Here is a 19,397-nt window from a genome sequence, read left to right as displayed (position 1 = left end):
GGGTCATGCCTCCATGTTTCAGGGCTTTGGTTCTCTGGGAGAGCAGTTCCAGGTAGTACCCGCTGCAGGTGGGGAAATCACTGTCTTTGCCCTGCTTTGGTCAGCCCATCTGCATTCGTGGAGGCTTTTGCAACCGCCACAGCAGCGAATGCGGCCTGGAACATTGCGTGGATTTCCCCAGCCCTCCAGCGCAACGCAGCAGGAAGCAACTAGGAGTTCTCTGGCAACCACATCTCATTTTTGAAAGGTTCATCCCTAGAAAATACTTAAAGCTAAATCTTCACTGACCAACCCTTCTTCTGAGCGCTCTCCTCACCAGTTGAGCATGTGTATAGTGCTCCTGAATTCAGGACATATATCCGGCTTAGCAATAGGTAGATCTCAGCTCGTAATCAGTCCCCTATTGTTTTCTTAACAAACAGGGGAATTTGCTCAGACTGTCACCCTTAAGGTGACTACTGTTTGTAAGACAACCAAGAGATTATAATTATAAAAGCAAGCACAGCGTGTGTACACAAACCTAACTCTCAGGAAGCGTGGATGAATCTGGGGCGGATATGCCGCTGCCTGGATTTAGAAGCCCAGAGTTATTCTGGTAGCTGATTCAGTCCCTTTTAAGATGCATGAAGCTGTTACTCATGATAGTAGCTCCAGGCCATGTGCTTATCTGAATTTCACCACCAAGCTTGTGTGGGTGCATTAGGTTTACACCAGCAGGAATGGAATCTGGTCCGCATCTAGAGAAACCTATTGGATATGAGACGATCCTGGGTCGCACTGAGGTCACTTCACATAGCTTTAGCCATGTATTACCTTTAAAGTCTCTTTATAGTGCCAGCGAAGTCTGAACAGACCTATTTAATAATCTCCTATTTAATAGGGAGACCCAGCCATATGAAACTGGGCAGAGCATAGCATTCGTGCTTCATTTATGAACTGCTGCATCCTGAAGACTGAGTGGATGCAAACCCTCGAGGAGTCTGAGAACAGACTCCCTGGCAGTGCTGCAGCCGTGATCCTGTCTGTCCCCGGCACCGATCGCGCTGGGAAATCTGGGTGAGTGCAGCTTTTGCTCAGAATAGCAATTTCTGACTCCTCGCCCTGGTGTTCCCTGTGCTGCACAGGCTCTGCGCTCTGCCTGGTGCGCACTGTTCGGAGCAGCAGCAGTCCTCCAGCTCCTCAGTCCAGTAAACCCAGTAAAGCAGAGAGCTTTCACTGGGCTATGGTGGGTGATTGCTGTGGGTGCTGGCAGAGATATAAGCAAATAACAAGCAGCCGATTCATGGCATTTTCAAGAAAACCCCATTATTATGTATCTTTATACAATATCAATTGAAAAGTACACAAATCTTTATATGCTTAAACAGTGTGATTGATACTGGGTTATTGTGCTGGTTTTGGCAGGGGTAGAGCTAATTTTCTTCATAGTAGCTGGTATGAGGCTGTGTTCTGGATTTGTGCTGGAAACAATGTTGATAACACAGGGATGTCTGCTTTACTGCTGAGCAGTGCTCACACAGAGCCAAGGGCTTTTCTGCTTCTCCCCCCACCCCCCCAGCAGCAGGATGGGGGGGGCATAAGGAGTTGGGAGGGGACACAGCCGGGACAGCTGACCCCGACTGACCAGAGGGATGTTCCAGACCATATGGCGTTATGTTCAGCACATAAAGCTGGAGGAAGAAGAAGGAAGGGGGGGACATTCGGTGTGATGGCGTTTGTCTTCCCAAGTCACCGTTAGGCGTGCGGGAGGCCTGCTTTCCCGGAGATGGCTGAACACCTGCCTGCCCATGGGAAGTGGGGAATGAATTCCTGGGTTTGCTTTGCTTGCGTGTGCAGCTTTTGCTCTCCCTATTAAACTGTCTTTATCTTAGCCCACAAGTTTTTTCTCAGTTTTACTCTTCTGATTCTCTCCCCCAGCCCACTGTGAGGGAGGTGAGCGAGCGGTTGCATGGGGCTTAGTTGCCAGCTGGGGTTAAACCATGACCGTCCTTAACTGCCCATAACTGTCCCACAAGAGTCCATAAACTCTCCGTTCACGCCTGTGTCCATTAATCCCTTCCCAGTCTGTGTAAAATGCAGGAGAGTTGCTGCTGCAAGCGGTGTCGCAGGCATGCCGGGAGCTGTGCTCGCCCTCTGCTCCTTCCCAAGAGGTGACTGAGCAGTGCAAGTTCCTACGTGCTCTGCTGCAAGCTAAACAGCAGCCTTTGGCAAATGCCGTGGGTCTCGGTTTTAGAGGTGCAGAGAAGGTCCCGGCTCATTTTGCTTTCACCAAGTTGTCACTGAGCTGAAATCCATTTGCTTTCCAGCAGCCTAATGGGAAGCTGTTGGATTCAGGCATGTCCCACTTTGCAAAGTCTGGAGATTGTCAGGAGTGTAACATAAGACTATGCAAGTAGCTGAATTAAATCAGATTGAGAGTCCGTCTTCTCCAATATCCTGTCTCTGATAAAAACATATACCTAGAGAAGAGGATAAGAATAAGGACAGCATGTAACAAACACTGTTCCCCCCCAATATTGGGCTAATCTCTATCAGCCTGTGGCCAGTCTGTCGAAGACTGATGTGTATCTTTGTATTAATAGCCCTCGACTGATTTTTCACCATGCGTGATGTGGAGCAGTACACTACTCTGCTTGTTTTGAACCCTATCTGCTAATTTTATTTGACATATTTCTGGGTGCACTCTGGACTCTGGGTGCTCTCAGAAGGGATGCTGGTTTGTATCAGCCAGAGAGTATGATGCGTCCCCTGATCCTAGCACTGGTGATACTGGTATCCAAACCAACCTTGTGCTGAGTACCAAGGAGCAATACCAATATCACACTAAACTTCCCCAGAGAAGCAAAAGGGGTGATTAACTGAGCAGGACTGGCAGGGAGATTTGTAACCCCCAGACTTGCAGCTGAGGTGGTAGCTGGTCTGTGCTGACAGCTTCCCAAGAAATGGGTTGCACCCCAGCACCAATTTGCTGCCCAAGAGCTGGGTCTCTGCATGAGAGCTTGTGGAGAACAACATAAGCTGTCCCAGGCTAAGTTTTCCAAGCACAAGATGCCAGTTTTCCCTTTAAGCTGGCTCTAAGATCAATATTTTGAATTCTTCCTTTTTTTCCTAAGGTCAGCATCAGGTGTTTCCAATTATCACTAAGAAACGCCACATTACTTCATCCGGAAGAGCAGAAGAAAATAAATTGGAAATACTGATTATTTGTCTTGTGCAATTATTCTGGGAACAGTTCCCTGGGGACTTACTGCATAATGTGATGTCAATGAACGTGAGAAAAGAAACCCTATTGTCATGAAAAACACCCACCGAGAGGAAGGTATTCAAGGTTTTTTAGCGTCCACATGGAAATGTCTCGTCTCAGCCTCTTTCTGTCCATCTCAGAGATGTGATACACCCAATGTCTCACTATTTCCGGGGGCTAAATGGGGAGTGTGGGAGGATGCTGCACTGATATTTAGGAGCCCGAAGGAAAATAAAAAGTCCTGCTTTTCCTCTGTTTCACGGAAGGTTTGAGGAGGCTTTTTGGAGCGCGATATGCAAACAGGCAGATTTCCAGCTGCCGATTCCCCCTTATTTGAAGACTCTTGACTGCCATCACCTTTCATGGCACCAAGGGATTGATCCTGGCAAGGGTGGGGAAAGAAGATGAGGACGTGTTCATTCCCCAGATTTTAAAGCCTGGTAATTGGCACAGGAGCAATTGCTTCCTTGGAGCATCTTGTTTATAAGAATAATGGCAAAATTAAAAAAGCCTCATACGATGTTGAAACAACTCATATTCTTGCAGATATAAAGGAGAAAGCGGAGGGGCGACTACTCAAAAGGAGGGCACAGAGGAGGTTAGAAAGAGTTTGATAGGTGTGTTTCTAATCGAACTTTCTCAATTCTCCACAGAGGTTTTACACCTTCAGGTATATTTTTTAAAAATATCAACTCAGAGGCAAAAAAGCCTTGACAAGGAAAAAACATTGACATGCCATCTCAAAGAATCATCCAGTCCATTAACCATCGCTCAGAGAAGCACCAAAGCACCATGTGCACCCGCCACGCACTCACCCAGCCACATCCAATGACTTTAAGAGTAGGAGAGAGTGGGAGAGAGGAATTATGAATATAAATGTATGCAATATTTACAGGGATTGCTACAGAGGAAAATAAAAAAGACCAGGAAACTTCACCTTTGTGCCTTATTATACACCTGGAGCAAACCCACTCCTCTAGGAGGGGTAAGAGAATCGATTCAAAGCTCCCCAAAAAGCGTTAACATTTCTTCAGGGAAACTAATTCTGACATCTTTCTTTGTATCAAGGCAGAGTCAGCCCTACGTCCCTCCTGGAGGAACCTTCTTTCTGCTGCCGTTTCCTTTCGTTGGGTTATTTCTCATCTAAGAGCTCCCTTGATTTTGGCTTCCAACAGGAAGAAGAAAGCAGGTGTTTTTAATAAAAAAAAAAGTTGTCAGCCACTAGATCAGCCAAATGCTGGAGCTCATGGGGAAGCATTAATAAAAAAGTCCTGACTGGCTAGGATGGGAGAGGGGACAGCTTGCCAGGGGCTGGATCCTGGCCAAGAGAGAGGCCAGGCTTGATCTGAGCCAGGTTCCATTGTCCTTCCTGCTGTACCAGGCTGTGCCTGGAAACCTGCTGGTCTACACAGGAGAGCTGGGCAGGGAAACTGAGGCACGGAACAAGGTGTCCAGCTTCACATCTCAGAGCAGGCGTGACAAACCCGGTGTCCTTTTGTATGCCCTGGCGGCAGCTCACAGCCCAGCGAAGGGTTGCAGCAGAGCCCTGTGAGCTCAGCGGGGTTTTTGGGGTGCTCTCCCCCAGCTGCCACCCAGCCTTGAGCACACCCAGGCCGTGATGAACCAGGGCTGTGGGTCTCACGCTCAGCTCACAGCTCTGCTGGCCATCCAACTGCCTGCCTGTGCTGCTCTTTCACGTGCCATCATCCTTGTTTTTAACCTCTGCCACCAACTTTCACTTACAAACAAGTCCCGAGGCCAGATCCAGTCTGGATGGGAGCTAAAATGCCCCCAGGCATCCTCAAAAACTCCTCAGGAACTGCAGAGGTGGCTTTGCACAGCCCAGCAAGAGGCACTTGCAGGGGTCCATGCAAGGTTGGGACAGTGTCCGCAAACAGCCCCCACCGCGGGGACGACGGTGTTGCACTTCTGCGAGGCGCAAACCCCTCGTGCATCCCGGTGCAAACCCCTCGTGTATCCCAGTCTGTGTTGATGCCTGTTGGCATAGTAACGACATGCACAGGGAATATTGGCTGGATGCAATCTGCAGACACTTCCCTGAGGGTGACGGCTCAGCCCCTTTTCTCTTCCCTGTACAGCACCGGTGGCATTTAGAGGGTATTAAGGGTGCAGGGCCAAATCCTGTTGCTCATTCCCCCACCTGGGAAAACGTGCTGAAACTCCCCTGAAGTTCATAGCAAGGGACCCAAACTTTGTCTGATGACAGCAAGAGCAGAATCCAGCCCTAAGTGTTCAAAATTTCCCAGTGTTGGTTTTCTTTTTTTTTTTTTTTTAAATCAATGTCATTTTAAAATTATATAACTGCAAAAAAGCATCTGAAAAACTTAGGGATGGTGCTTCTATTTTATCAAACCTTTTCTCCATTAGTCTTCCCACACAACTGCTGTCACCCATTAGCCTGCCAAAGAAACGTTAGATGGATCCTTTCTGTTTGGCAGCTCTACAGGTAGCACTTACCTGCCCTGCCAGCCAGCCCCACTCCCATCCTGCCCAGCATCCCTGCGGATAGGCTTTACCTGTGCCAAGGACAGCGGGACTATTAGCATGGACAGTCTTTTAACACTGACCCAGTGTCCTCTAGTCCTGGCCAGATCACGTAAAGAAGGTAAAAGCCCCCAAACAATCCTTCTGCAGCAGCTGCTGGTGTTGGGAGAGTTTGCGGCGACCTGGGATTTCCACGGATGGGAATTGCCTAAACGAACCCATGCTGAAATACCCAGCAATATTCCCATTGAATTTGAAAGGAATTGGAGCAACTTTGGGGCTGTCAAAATTTTTCCTTTGAAACAGTTTTTTCACAGGCATTCAGGGTTTTTTTGACAGATAGGAGGAGTCTTTTCCTTGTGCAGAAAGGGGTTGTTTCCCTTGGGAAATACCACTGAAAATCCCTCGATACCTGCAAACAGCTGCTGTCGCCCTGGGAGTCTCCACGTGCCTTCGCTCTGCGGTGCCGCAGGGTGAACATGCCAGGAGCAGAGTTAGGTCAAAGCTGAATCTGCTGGAGATTTGCCCTTGTATACTTCCAGTCGCATCCCGCAGGTACACTGACAATTTTTATAATAATTGCATTTATTGATTTCTTCCAATGTGACCTTTGTGCTCAGCTAGAGCACACGGGTCTGCGAGCAGGCATGAGGGTGTGCATGCGTGTGCGACACACACTCTGCCCAAACACTGGCCCACGCACAAGCCGCTCTCCCATCCTCAAGATATCTATCCCCAGGTCACCGTTCATGCTGTGGACCTCTGACGCCTGCTTTCCATGCAGACCCAATTGCTCACAAAGAAAAAAAACCCCTAAACTAGAATTTTTGCAGCAGCAAATTATCGTGCAATGCTTTGTGCCACAAATCATTCCCAGTAGCAAATAGATTTGGGGATGGGGAGGTTTCAGTGGCAGGTTTTGGGTCAGATCCTGGCTGTGGGACCACTCCAAGGCTGCTTAATCCTCAAAACTCTGGCCAAAGCCTCTGTGGGGAGACCACAAAATGGCCCAGCAAGTTAAATATTTGCTTTCCAGCAGATGACCCTCATGAAGCAAATAAGGCAGTCTCCAAACACGACCCCGGTTCTGTAGGATGAAAGGCTCATATTGCTTCATGCAAGAGGTGACCGTCCCCTTTTATCCCGACCGAGCTGTGCTCATATTTCAGTATTTGAATCATGACTGTTCCTGCTTCCCTCCCTGCTGCTGTAAAGAACAGGGCTGTGGCAGCCTCTTTGCCTTCACTTGTATTTGAAATAATAGCAACAGGTTTAAGAGGAGAAAGGGCCATTTCCCACCTGGCTCCCAGAAGAGTCTTCAAATACCTAGGAAAGACAAAGAATAAATATTAACTTAAGAAATTGTTCCCTTAACTTGATTTAGAAGCAAAACTCCCTGGGAGAGATATAATTTTCAGTCCCCTTCAGCATCTAAACACAGAGCAGCTTTTCTCTGTATTTGCTAGGTCCAGTAAATTTAACCCCCCCCAAAAAAGCATTCAGCAGAGGCAGGAAGGGTGGAATTAAGACAGCAAGCGAATTTTCTGTCCAGACAGAGGAGGTGACATGAAATATTCACCAGGACTCCTCCTGGCCCTGGTGTGACTGCGTGGGCTGGTGTGCTGGTGCCACGTTCAGCCCCAAATGTCCACTGGGAAGCTCCAGGTTCCCATTTTCCAGGTGCTATTTCTCCTTGGGATGTGACTTTTGAGGCCAGGTGAGGTCCAGGAGAGCCTCCAGACCCACTCTCACACTCCAGGCTTATGCCCAAGTAGTATCCAAAATTATCTCCCCAAGACAGGGGGAGCCGGGATCTCCCTCCCACGCTTCCCACTGTTGCATCCCACTACCATGTATGAAGGTGTAGGTGATGTCTAATCCCCATACGAATGGGCTCACGGACACACAGCCCAGGACCAAAGCACTGAATTACACAGATTTGAATAGTAAAGTGGGCTTAGAGGTTTTTTTCTTTCCCTAGATTCTTTTTTAATTAAGCCAGAACGTCTCCTGTGGCAGTGTACACAAAGCGGTAAAAAGCTTTGGAGCGTGATTAAACACCCAAGTGAAGCAGTGACAATATCGCTCCTGCTCCCGCGCCGCACAGCCCGTCAGAAATAATAGCTAAAATAGCAGGAGCTCACCCAGCAAAATGCCAGCCGACTCCAAGCAAACTTCAGCCCTTTATATACAGAGGGGAAAAAAAATAAAAACAGAAATGACAACACAAAAAACTGGCTGCAGCACTGCTCCGTGAAGAGCCGCCCCAAGGCTTTGAAGTTCAGAGACGCAGGCTCTCTCTCCAAAAAGGAGATAATATTCAATTTTCTTTTTTGCCTTCCTGAAGATGGAATAATTTCTCCAGCCTCTGGCCATGTCTCATGCATCCCCCCCTTTCCCTCAGTCTTGCAGGGCTCCTTTTTAAAGGTGTTGCTTTCTCTTTTCTCATATCTGTGCTTTGTGTTGGGCTGGATGGATCCAGGATAACTCCAGCACGGTCGGTTAATGCGGGAGAAATATACCAAAAGATCAGGTATTGCGTGCCAGCCTCTTTTTCCATCTATCTCTCTCCATTTTCTTACAATCCCCAAACAGAGCAGCAGCGATTTGCTCCCGCTCGCAGGGTGCTGCCTGACCCCCTCCTGCCCAGCACGACCACACGATGCATCACTGTGGCTGAGCTAAAACTTTGCTGCCGGCCAAGCGTTGGGGCTACCCAGTGATGGAGGGGAGGTTCTTGGCCAGCCCTGACAACCCTGGCCAGCAGGATGGTGGCCACAGGGCCACCAAAATGCGTGAAGAGCATTGCAGCAGGAGGTGGGTTGTCTCCATGTTCCCTTGTGACCAGGGTACCGGTAGGTACAAGATAGCCCATGCTCGATGACAGATTTATTAAGTGCAATAGAAAAGGAGCTTACTGATATTAAGAGGCTGTGAGAACTTTGCTTTTTAATTTGCTCAAAAGAATTCATGTTAAAATTAGTTCTTAAGAAATCCAGAGGTATTTTCATTTGTTTCACTCCCTCTCCTCTTCAGTGGCAAAATGGAAAACAAGAACAGAAAAAAAGGGAGATAATTGGGAGGATGCCAGCTGAGAAGTTTAAAATAGATTAAAAACATTCCTCTTTTCCACCTGCAGAAGAAAAATATATATATATACACATAGGCATATATATATGTATATAGTCCCATTTTGTTCATTTAAGGAAAATTAGTGAATAATGGTTATATCAGGAAATGCCTACTTAACTAGGCTCTGCTAATTAGAGGACATGGGACAGCCCTGTCATGCTTGGCGTTGCAGAGGGCCTTTGAATATCTACAAGTGGTTTCCAAATGTATGTCAAGCCCATGAACCAGCCCTTTCCAGCCACGTGTCTCGATGTCCCCTCCAAAAAACTGGGATGAAGGAGGACTAAATCCTTTCAAATGTGTGGGGATGGGGGACTCCCCGCATGTGCATCCCAGCTGCTGTAAAGGCAAATGTGACACCCCTTACGGGGGAGTGACAGCCGGGTCCCCCACTCCAGCTGAGATGTGGCTCCTCCTAAAGTCTTTCTAATTAATCCTTAGCAGCCTCCTGCATAGCCCTAAACCCCCCACTTTTATTTGCTTTTCACACACTGTGAGTCCCAGTGTAATCCCCCAAAGAGCAGCAGCATCTTTACTCACTTGGGCATTTGTTTGATCTCTCTCAGCTTTTTTTTTTTTAACACACACACGAGGCATGGAAAATGAGATATCAAAAGTTTCCCTATTTCTGGATCTGAAAGCAGAGTTGTAAAATGCAAACCATTTGACTACTCTACTGATGCTAGAATGCATGCAGCAGATTAAGAAATAAGCTACTGACATATTATTTATGTGCCTTCAATATTTTGTTATGGATCAAGTATTTCACCTCCCTACGTTAAAACACACACAGCCCCAAAACAGTCCCTGTAACAGATGTAGTGAAGGGCTGTACCTAGGAGGGTCCTGCTCTGAGAATCCTCAATTAATTCGGAGAATTTCACAGTTGGAACCTCAATAATTTACTTTCAAAGAAAATAAACCAAAACCAACCCCCTTGGGAATAAAGGCACTGTTGCTTGTGGGGTGGCAGCACCCTGGCAGGTTTCCCAAAGCTGCACTGGTCTCGGCTCACGCTGGAGCGGGTTTCTCACGTACTATGGGATTTGAGGTAGCAGTAACAGAATTAAGGCTGAGATGGTAGCTTCCATGGAAACCCCTATTTCCAAGTGTTTTATGACTTTCTCGTAACATGGTGACTTCAGCAGGAATTGTTTTTGCAGCAGTTAGGCAAAGCAGAGAATTATTCTGGAAAGATTAGCGTTTGCAGAACACAACAAAGGAGCGCGTTCACTTTGCTCCACGACACACCAACCTGCTGGGCTGCAACCTCAGATCTGCCCCACCGGGGCGGCTCGTTGGGGATCGGTGCCCAAATCACACCCCAGCAAAGGCGGCAGCTTTGCAGCTGCCCCGCCAGCCAGCGGTGCCCAGCTGTGCCCAGGCTTTGCTTTCTGCCCCAGCATCGCCAGTGGCACCACGGGATGTTTCTGTGCAGGGAAAGGAGGTCCCGTTCCCGACCGATGGCGACTTGAACCTCCTGCCTGGGGACAACCGGTATCTGACCCCCGTTCTGCTTGGCTTGCGCTCCTGAGAACTAAAATCAAGCCTTTCATTTTTTCAGGGGCTTTGACAAGCACAAACGCCAACACTGCAAGGTGGAGATCAGAGTCCTGCACCCTTTGATCCCATCCCTGTTATCTCGCCTCCTGCTTTTCGGTACTAAACCAGCTATAAACCTGATGATATCGCAGCTTTTGCGAAGCTGATCGACGTCCGGGGTACACTCATGGTGTTAACTACCAACCCGTAACTCCTCGTGGCACCAAACCGGGGATGTATCTGCTGCCCACTCGGCCACCAGGAATTGCTCTGCAGAACTGAGCAACGGAATAAATCCCATAAATCCCCCGGGATGCGCTAACTCCCGTTCACAGGAGTGGAGTGAAGCTGCAGCCATGTAAGCCAAGCCCGGAAACCTCGGAAACTCTTTTGCCAAATTCACATTTACGGATCTGAGCTTTTAACTCAGTATCTCGCTCTCCCGGGGGGTCGCAGGGCTCTGGCGAACAGGGGTTTTGTGGGTTTTTCAGCTTGGCAGTCACACTGTGAGTCCAGAGGGAAAAGCGTTTAGGGTTGAGCTTTCACTCCTTTTGCTCCCTTATGGGATGAATTAAATAGTAATAATAATAATAATGATAATAGTAATAATAATAATAATAATAAAGGGTCCAGCTGGAACAAAGTATTATGATTTACTTTCCAGGGGTTTTAAAGCTTTTATTTATTCCTTTTTGTCTTAACCTGAGTTGATGTTTGAAGTGAAAATGAAGTTTCAAAAGAAGGCAATGCTTTTGGTTCAGAAAAACTTCAGAATATTTGTCTTTTCCATACCTTTCAGGGGCACGCAGGTTACGTCTTGGAGGGGAGAATGGCAGGATTCACCCGAAATGATTCACTGAATTTCTCCCGTATAGTTTTCTTTCCATCCAAACTCTGTTCTCCAACAGAAGTAGCAAACTCACCTACCCCAAAGGATAATTTTAAAAGTGACTTGTTGATTAATAAGCAATATTTATTGATTCCAGCTCTATTATTCCTTCCATGCATTAAGGCCAATAAGCTTTTAAGCTGCTCTGGCTCTATAAAGAATTAACCAGGACTCTGATGAAGCAAGTGCAGGGGGCGAGTGTGTAACGGGAGCGGCTTTCTCAAATAACTTGAAAAATCGAGATGGTTTCCAAAGGGTGGGTGGCCGGGCAGGGTGAGATGTCACACCAGCTGATGCAGGCTTTGAATTTTATGGTCAAGTTTTGTCTGGTTTGTCTTCATAATGTTTTCACAGGGAAGCTTTTGAATTTCAGCTCGGGGTGAAGTTGGTCTTGGCCATCCTACTCCTATTTACCATCAGCTGTTTGTTTGTGTTGGTTTTTTTTTTTAATTAAGAAAAGTTACTTCCCTCTGATAAATCAGGCAGGGAGATTTGAGCAGATAATTTGGAGTGGGCACATTTAAAGGAAAAAAGCGGCTGTCCACGCAAACCTGTTATTCTTTCCTTTACAATCCCCTTTTGCTAAGCTACCTCCACCCGAACAAAAATCAAGCGAAAAAGCCTTTAGAGAAGGGGAAGAGGTTGAAAATAAGCCAGCGGACAAAGTGCAGGGCTGCGCCGTGTTTCTCGTGCCAGGCACGACCCATAGCCCAGGCACTGCCAGAGAACCTGGCACCGTCCAGGACTTTCTTTGCTGCAAGGCAGCGACGAGGTTTGTGGGGGAGGCAATATTTGAGGATGTTTATAGTCAGGCACCTTTTATTTCCTTGGGTTTGTGTCAATATATCACGGGTATAACAATCTCAGACCGCCTCGTGGCCAAGTGCTTTGGATGTTTATTATCCTGTGAGAGAGCCAAGGGGAAAAACTCCCACTGGTTTCAACAGGCGGCAGGAAAAAAAGCTGAGATCTGCTTTGAAACCAGGCTGAGAGGCTCAACGGGAGCTACTAGACACCACGTTAGGACAAACGTAGTAACTTCTGGCCTTTTCCCATTCGGTTTAAGAAAGGTCACGGCCATCTTTCACGGCCATCCCTTTCTGAAAAGGATTTGACACTTACGAGCAGCGCTAAAAAATGGTGAAACTCCTGCAGAGCGTGGACACAAGTACGCCGCGAGCAGGGGCACTGCAAATCATCAAAGTTATTTGAGGGAGTAAAGCTGAGCCCACAGCGATGTGTCTGTGCAAATCACTGCTGCCACCAACTCCAGCACGGGAGACCAGAGCACAAGCTCAGGGCCCCTCAAACACATTTTTCCCCGTGGCCCCAGAGCCAGGAGTGGGGTTTTGGGGACGGTTTGCCGCACATTTGCGGCTTTGCCACAGTAAAAAAGAAACTCTGGAGGTAACCAGGCTGTAACGGCTCCATCTATTGGGTAAAAATATACAACGGATCAAAACGCACATGGAAAATGAATTGGGGGGGGGGGAATATCAGAGGGGATTTGAAGCAGTTATTGCCACTTACAGCTTAATTGGACACAATTATAGGAATGCTTCTCGGTACTATTCGAAATCAAAATGAAGGAAACGGCGAGCTGCTTTTCAGCGATCAGAGCTAAGCAAACCCGATGAGATGCCAACACGTATCACAAGTTATTGTCGTCTCGTGAAGGTGTTGGGGAAAAGGGGCTTTTTTTGGGTGTCCGATGCAGGGCAAAATGAGCCCTGCGTCCCCCAAAGGGCTCTCCGGGCTTTGGCATGACACGGGCAAATGGGTAGCAAGGGTCGGAGGGAGGGTGATGCTTCGGTGAATGTGCTTCTCCGTGCTTCCACTCGGCTTTCATGGAAGCGGAGAACCGTAAAGCAGCTTTGCTACGGAAAGCAAAAAAAAAAAAAGCAACCCCCCCCCCCCCCCCCAAAAAGCCAATCCACCACTTTTCCCAGAAAAGAACCGCTACAAAGATCAGGCTGCAAACCTTGCCTGTATTTCTGGAGGCTTTGCTTGTGTCTGTGATATCATGTTTTCCCCCGGGGATGCTGAAAAGCAGAAAAACAAACTCCGGCTAGAGGAGGGAGAGGGAGAGAGGGAGGGAGAGAGGGAGGGAGGGAAAGAAGGAGGGAGGGAGGGAGGAAGGAGGGAGGGAAAGATCCCCAAACCCCGGCCAAGGCCGGCGGCAGCGGCGGTCCCGGGAGCAGCGGGCAGGGCCGGGCTCCCCCCCGCTCCATCCCGGGGGGATAAATCGGGGGTGGGGAGAACGACACGGGACCGGGGAAGGAGGGGGCTCTTCCAGCGAAGGAACGGCGCGATCGGGGCCGAGCATCCCTCCCTCCGCCTCCCGAGCACGGCCGGCGCCGAGCGGCGGGGCTGCCCGCCGCAACCGGGACTTGCACCTCGGGAAAGCTTCGCTCCCTTCTTCCTCCTCTTCCTCGTCGGCGGTCGGGGCGCGGAGGGGAAAACCCCGGGGGAACGGAGAGCAGCGGAATCCCGGCCCGGGCAACACGAGAGCCGGCCGGAGCGCGGGTCGGGGCTAAGGCGGAGCGGCACCGGCGGGTGGGGGAGGTCCCGGAGCGACCGCCGGGGCTCGGCAGGCGCTTGGTGTCGGCGAGCACCGCAGGTCCCGGCAGCGAGCCCGGTAGTACCGGCAGGGGAAAGGGAGCGGGGAGGGGAAGCCCGCGGGGTTGCGGGGCAGCTCGGCGGTGCCCGGGGTGTGTGTGTGTGTGTGTGTGTGTGTGTGCCGAGCCCTCTGCTCCCGCGGGCGGCGCCCGGTACCGGCGGCGGCGGAGGAGGAGGAGGAGAAGGAGGAGGGGGAGGACGAGGGGTAACGGGAGTCGGCGCCGCAGCATGTGAGCGGCGCGGCCGGCCAGGCGGGAGTGCTCGGCCGGCGACTGGCGGGCAGGGCGGCCCCGCGGCGAGCGGCGGGGCCCGGCCCGGCATGCCGCGCTGCCGGAACTGCTGGCCGGTTGAAAGCTCGGTGGTGGCGGTACCGCCGGTGGTACCGGCGGGGCGGCGGCGGCGCCTTACCCGCTTCGGCGGTTCCCCCCCTTCCTTTCCCCCTTCCCCCCGCCGCCGCCGCTCGGGGCCGCTGCCGGCCGCGAGGCGGCGGGTACCGGCGGGGCCCGGCATGGCGCGGCGCTGCTCGTATTGATCCCGGGGCGGTCGGCGGCGGCGGGCGGCGGCGGGGAGCGCCCATGGCGCGGGGGCGCCGGGCGCCGGCGCTGCGCACGCGGCTCCACGGGCTGCGGCACATGTGCTCGCGGCGGGCGGCGCTGCCGCGGCGGGCGCTGTGGGTGCTGGCCTTCTGCACCGCGCTGGGGCTGCTGCTCTCCTGGTCCTCCAACCGCCTCCTGCACTGGCTTTCCTTCCCCTCGCACACCCAGGTGCGCACCGAGTGGAGCCGGCAGCTGCCTTTCCCCGCCGTCACCCTCTGCAACAACAACCCGCTTCGGTTCCCCCGCCTTTCCAAAGGGGATCTCTACTACGCCGGGCACTGGTTGGGGTTGTTGTTGCCCAACCGGACGGCCCGGCCGCTTCTCACCGAGCTGTTGCGAGGGGACGAGGCGAGGCTCCGGTGGTTCGCCAAACTGGCGGATTTTCGCCTCTTTTTGCCCCCCCGCCACTACGAGGGCATCAGCGCCGACTTCATGGACCGCCTGGGCCACCAGCTGGAGGACATGCTGCTCTCCTGCAAGTACCGCGGCGAGCTCTGCGGGCCCCACAACTTCTCCGCGGTGAGTGAGCTCCGGGAAAGCCCCCCTTCCCCCCTTCTCCCCCCCCCCCCCCCCCCCTCGGGGCCCGACCCCCGCCCCGGGTCCGGCTCCGGGCTCTCCCCGGCGTTTTTTCCCCACGCTCGCGGCGTTGCGAGGCCGGTGGCGGGGTCCCCCGGAGCTGCAGAGTTCTCCTTCCAGCCCCCGGCCCCTTTGGGAAACTTCCCGGCGGATCTCTGCCCGGCGAGCTGTTCATTGCCCTGAATGCTTTCCCCCCGCCTCTGGACCAAAGCCGATGCTTTCTGTTTTTAAGGGTCACTCTGGCCATCAGCGGTGGGTGGTGAGGAGCTCGCTGCCCCCTTATTTTTTAATTAGAAAAAAAAAAAAAACCCACCCAAAAAAACCCCCACTGCAGCCGTCCCAGCTTACTTCTGTCACATTTTCCCTGTTGCTTCCAGCATAGTTGCATCTCAACTTTTTCCATCTCCTGCTGCGAGGCAAAGTCTCCTCAGGTGAACTCGGGCTGCAGACGCAAGGTTTAGGCTCAGCTTTGCTCCCGCACGCTGGGGAGGGGGGGCTGGGAGCTGGACCCCTCCCGGACCCTCTGCCAGGGGTCGGCGTGGGGTGGGCGACCCGCGCTCGCTTCGGTGCCCGTTCCTTTTTGCTGCCCGGTGAATTCCTCGTGGGTTAGCTGAGCTGCACCCTGCGCAGCTGTGTGGTGTTGTGCAGCGTGATTTGGTTTGCAAATGATGAGCTCCGCTAATTGGAGCTGCCGCCTTTACCTTCTAGAAGGGCCCCGGCCCCCTTTGCGCGAGGGCTGACGCTCCGGGCAGGAGTTTGCCCGTGGACTTTGCCGTGGGACGGAAGCCCTAACCTTAGGGCACTGTTTTACAAACCACCGGGAGTATCTGCTTGGAAAAATTCCCGTGGGACTGTCTGCAAGCTCCAGTGCGGTAAGAGGCGATACTGAATCGTAATAGCTCTACATGAGAGCTGAAACCGGACTCTTTTGAATGACCCCTTCATACTTCGTTGATAGCAGCTGGATGTTTATTGGGTTGGAATATTCGGCTCTTAGAATCTCTGCAGTATACGCTGTGATTAAATACTCTTGCTGCTGTTAGTGGTGCTGGTGTCTGTAGGGAGAGATAACTAGTTGGAGCTGTTGCTGCTTTGCACGCAGGAGAGGAGTTGAATTCCCTGTTCTGTAAGTGCTGCCTGAGATGCATACCTAAAATCAAAAGAAATTGTCTCTTTGGACTTGTCACATCAGCCTAGCTGGCTGCTAAATTGTAAAGGGGAGGAGAAAGAAAATCCCTGCGGGATGAAGTGAGCTGCCCAGGACTGTTGAGTTAGCATATGCTGCTGCAAAGATGAGCAGAAATGGCACACTTAAAAAAAAAAAGCATATTGAGACAGGCCCTTTCTAGGAGGACACGTCTGCAAGCCGGTAAGGTGGCATAAGGAAATTTGGGAATAATAGGCAGAAACAGGCACTCTGCCTCTGGGCTGTGAGAAGCTGCCTTCCTCTTCCAGTTCCCCAGTTTACAAGTGTGATGATGTTTGCCAGTCGTCAGTAGGGCCCGACCGTAGGTTTTAATGAACTCTTGGTCCAAGTTGCGGCGAGCAAGGCAACGTGATTCGCGTTGTCCCAAGAAACATAAAGCCTGGAGCGCTGTTTTGGCTTCACCCGGGCAAAGGATGCTGCGGGGAGTGATGCAGGAGTTAAGGGCAGACTTTGCTGTAACTGGTTCCTAAATGCTCTGCGGCAGCTGTTTCATACCACCGAGGCGGGCTAACGAACGTGGTCTTCGCCAACAGTCCTGCACAGATCTGAAAAGCTGCCTCTGGAGGGTGGGAGGGAAGGGAACGGGTACGTGCCAGCCCCGAGAGTCTTGCTGGGAGCTCGCAGCACGCCGAGACCTGGCCCGGGGCGCGGGGGAGCGCTCCCCATCTCTCCTGTCAGACCTGTGCCGTCGCGCGGAATCGCTCAGCTGAGGAAATAGGAGAAATACAGGGGAATTTTTAACCCTTCTTCCCATCCCAAAGGGTGTGTGGCCCCAGGGGGATGCACTGGAGTGGAGGGAGACGGGAGCCCTCCGTGCTGGGGGAAGCAACTGGATCTGCCTTCCCTGCAGCAAGTTGCTGTGTGAAGGGGGGGTTTAGTGCCAACTCCCTATGTCACGGCACGTTCTTCCTCCTCTGTTTCAAAGCGAAAGAGAGTGACCTCTGTGTCGTCCTTGAGGAAAGGCTGAGGAGCTTCTCCACCTGTGAATCCCTAGTAAAGAGAGATGTTTCTTGGGGAGATGCTGGAAACAACTTCTCTGGGGTCTGGCACGTGTCCGGAGAGCTCGCTGCGGGGGGAGCTCGCTCCCCCGGGGCGTGTGGTCTGGGATCGAGGTACCAAACCCAAGTCTGCTGCGAGGGTTGAGAGTTGGGCAGCCCCAGGCATCCCTTTAGGTCTGGGCTACTTGAAGCTTCTGCTTTTCTTCTCAACTGGGAGAAAATAACACCAAGGAGGGGCAAGAAAATTGTGCGGTTTGAACTGGACGCAGATATGAAGGAAAGCGGGTGAAAAAGATCAAATGCAAACGGAATAAATGATAGTGTAAAGAGTATTTTGCAGTTTTATACCTGCTCAGATGCTCAAAGAGCATTTTCTGTCTCAAAAGACATGAGTGAGGTAATGCTTTCAGGGTTATATCTTTTATTGGGTAAAAAAAAGGCAAAAGAGCAAACCAGACTTGTTTTTGAGCAAACAAGTTCTTCCTTAGATCTGAAACAGAAGAAAAGGCTTGGGATGAGAGAGCTGGTCTCCTTTTATTCTTTCCAGCTCTGTTAGTGCATCTCATACAAGAGATTGCCTTTCCTTTCAACCTCGCTTTGTTTATACCATTAGGGTATGGTGGGAATTGCACTTCTGTAACATGAAAAAGCAAAGGGCTACTTGAGAATAAGCACAGCAAAACCAACGTGTGTAGGTAGCGTTGCTTTTTTATTCCCCAGTAGAGGTAAATATAGGGGGGGTTGTGCTGATTTGTGGAACTCAAGTGTTGCAGGACTAAAATGATCTAGTTGGGCATGCTTAGCTTATTGAGGAGTGCTCAGTTTTGACTTATTCTCTTGCCTGTGCAAGGTTAGGTTTTGTCAGCTGTGTGCAGTGTTTTCCAGCTGGATGACGACAATTGTATACGGGCGAGATGGAGTCTGGTACTCCTCGGTCAACGTATCTGGGTTTACTTATTTCTGTAGGCTGGATCTAAAAGCTCCGCTGTTGCACGATGCGATGGTTATGCACGTGCTCGACTGTCGCCTTGACTCAGAGGCTTTAAGAGAAGCAACTCTTCAGCAGTTGGTGTCCTTCAGAAACTTCTTCCAGTTTCTAATATAAAACTGTCAGAACTGGGCAGTTTAATGATTAAAGATGGTATTTGCTTTCCCTTGCAGGAATGGCCCCATCTATCTGTAACTGAGTATCAGGATTAAGTGGACGATTGCTTTGTTCTGCATCGCTTGGATTTGGGTGTTGATTTATTCCACTGAGCTCTCCTTGTTTCCAAAATATTTATCTTGGTTGTCCTGTCCTGTGCTTATTGATTTCTTTTTCTTTTTTATTATTATTTTTTATTTATTTCTGTCTGAGAAAGTTATTAATACATCCCAGGGGTTGGGATTTATGGCCAAATTACCTCATCCTGATTTAATAACTTCCCAAATAAAACTTGTCACCTGTGGCTCTGCCTGGGAAACTGCAGCTCGTGACCTGCCTGTTGCGAGGGGGAGAGATGGGCTTTGCAGGGAGGGATGGCAGGTTTTCGTCTCCATCCTGATTCCACCGTGGTGGAACAAGCCCTGGTGAAGTCTGTGATTTATGGGGCTGCTTCGAAGGCTCTGCAGTCAATACCTGTTAGCGTTTTTTATTTGCTCACCATTTATTTTCTTAAAACATTTTTATTTATTCCCAGAACAGGGACTTTATGGGGTAGCAGTTGAATAGAGACCTGGGTGCTGCTTTGCTGCAGGAAGGTGCATTTTTAAAAAAATACTCCTGAATGCTGGGGTGCGGGGGCATTATTTTGCTGTTTCCCCACTAGATGATCAGCTGTGTCCAGTGTGAAGCTGATACTCATCAAACTAAATTAATGAGGCATTTCCAGCACTAGGTTTGCATCAGGTTTTGTTGTGACCGCAGGCGGGAAGTGCTCTGCCACCAGCCTGGATGGACCGAGGCTCGGAGTAGCTGTAAGCACCGTATTTAGCACCACCATAACTAATTGCACGGTAATTTCGGCGTGTGTATGTGGTTTTGTTTGTTTGGGGATTTTGCTCACTCAATTACAAACAAACTGTTTTACCCAATTCCTTTTTAGATCCC

The 19,397-nt window shown here is 50.6% G+C and overlaps 1 protein-coding gene across 3 annotated transcripts in view; it reads left to right on the top strand.

Annotated features, from left to right (window-relative positions):
• ASIC2 (acid sensing ion channel subunit 2) overlaps nt 1–19,397 on the top strand; it is a 520,831-nt gene that overhangs the window by 403,157 nt on the left and 98,277 nt on the right. The window contains exon 2 of one of the 3 annotated variants that reach the window (XM_049801512.1): nt 14,696–15,046. The exons of 1 other annotated variant lie outside the window; for it this stretch is intronic. In XM_049801512.1, the coding sequence (XP_049657469.1) occupies nt 14,696–15,046 (351 nt within the window). Of the gene's footprint in view, nt 1–14,293; nt 15,047–19,397 lie in introns of those variants that run through there. One more of the 3 variants, XM_049801514.1, reaches the window with a different exon arrangement.

Source organism: Accipiter gentilis, chromosome 5 (assembly GCF_929443795.1).
Source record: "Accipiter gentilis chromosome 5, bAccGen1.1, whole genome shotgun sequence".
Classification (NCBI taxonomy): Eukaryota; Metazoa; Chordata; class Aves; order Accipitriformes; family Accipitridae; genus Astur; species Astur gentilis.
Note: the sequence above shows the minus strand (reverse complement) of the source record. Positions and strands in the feature narration are given on the sequence as shown.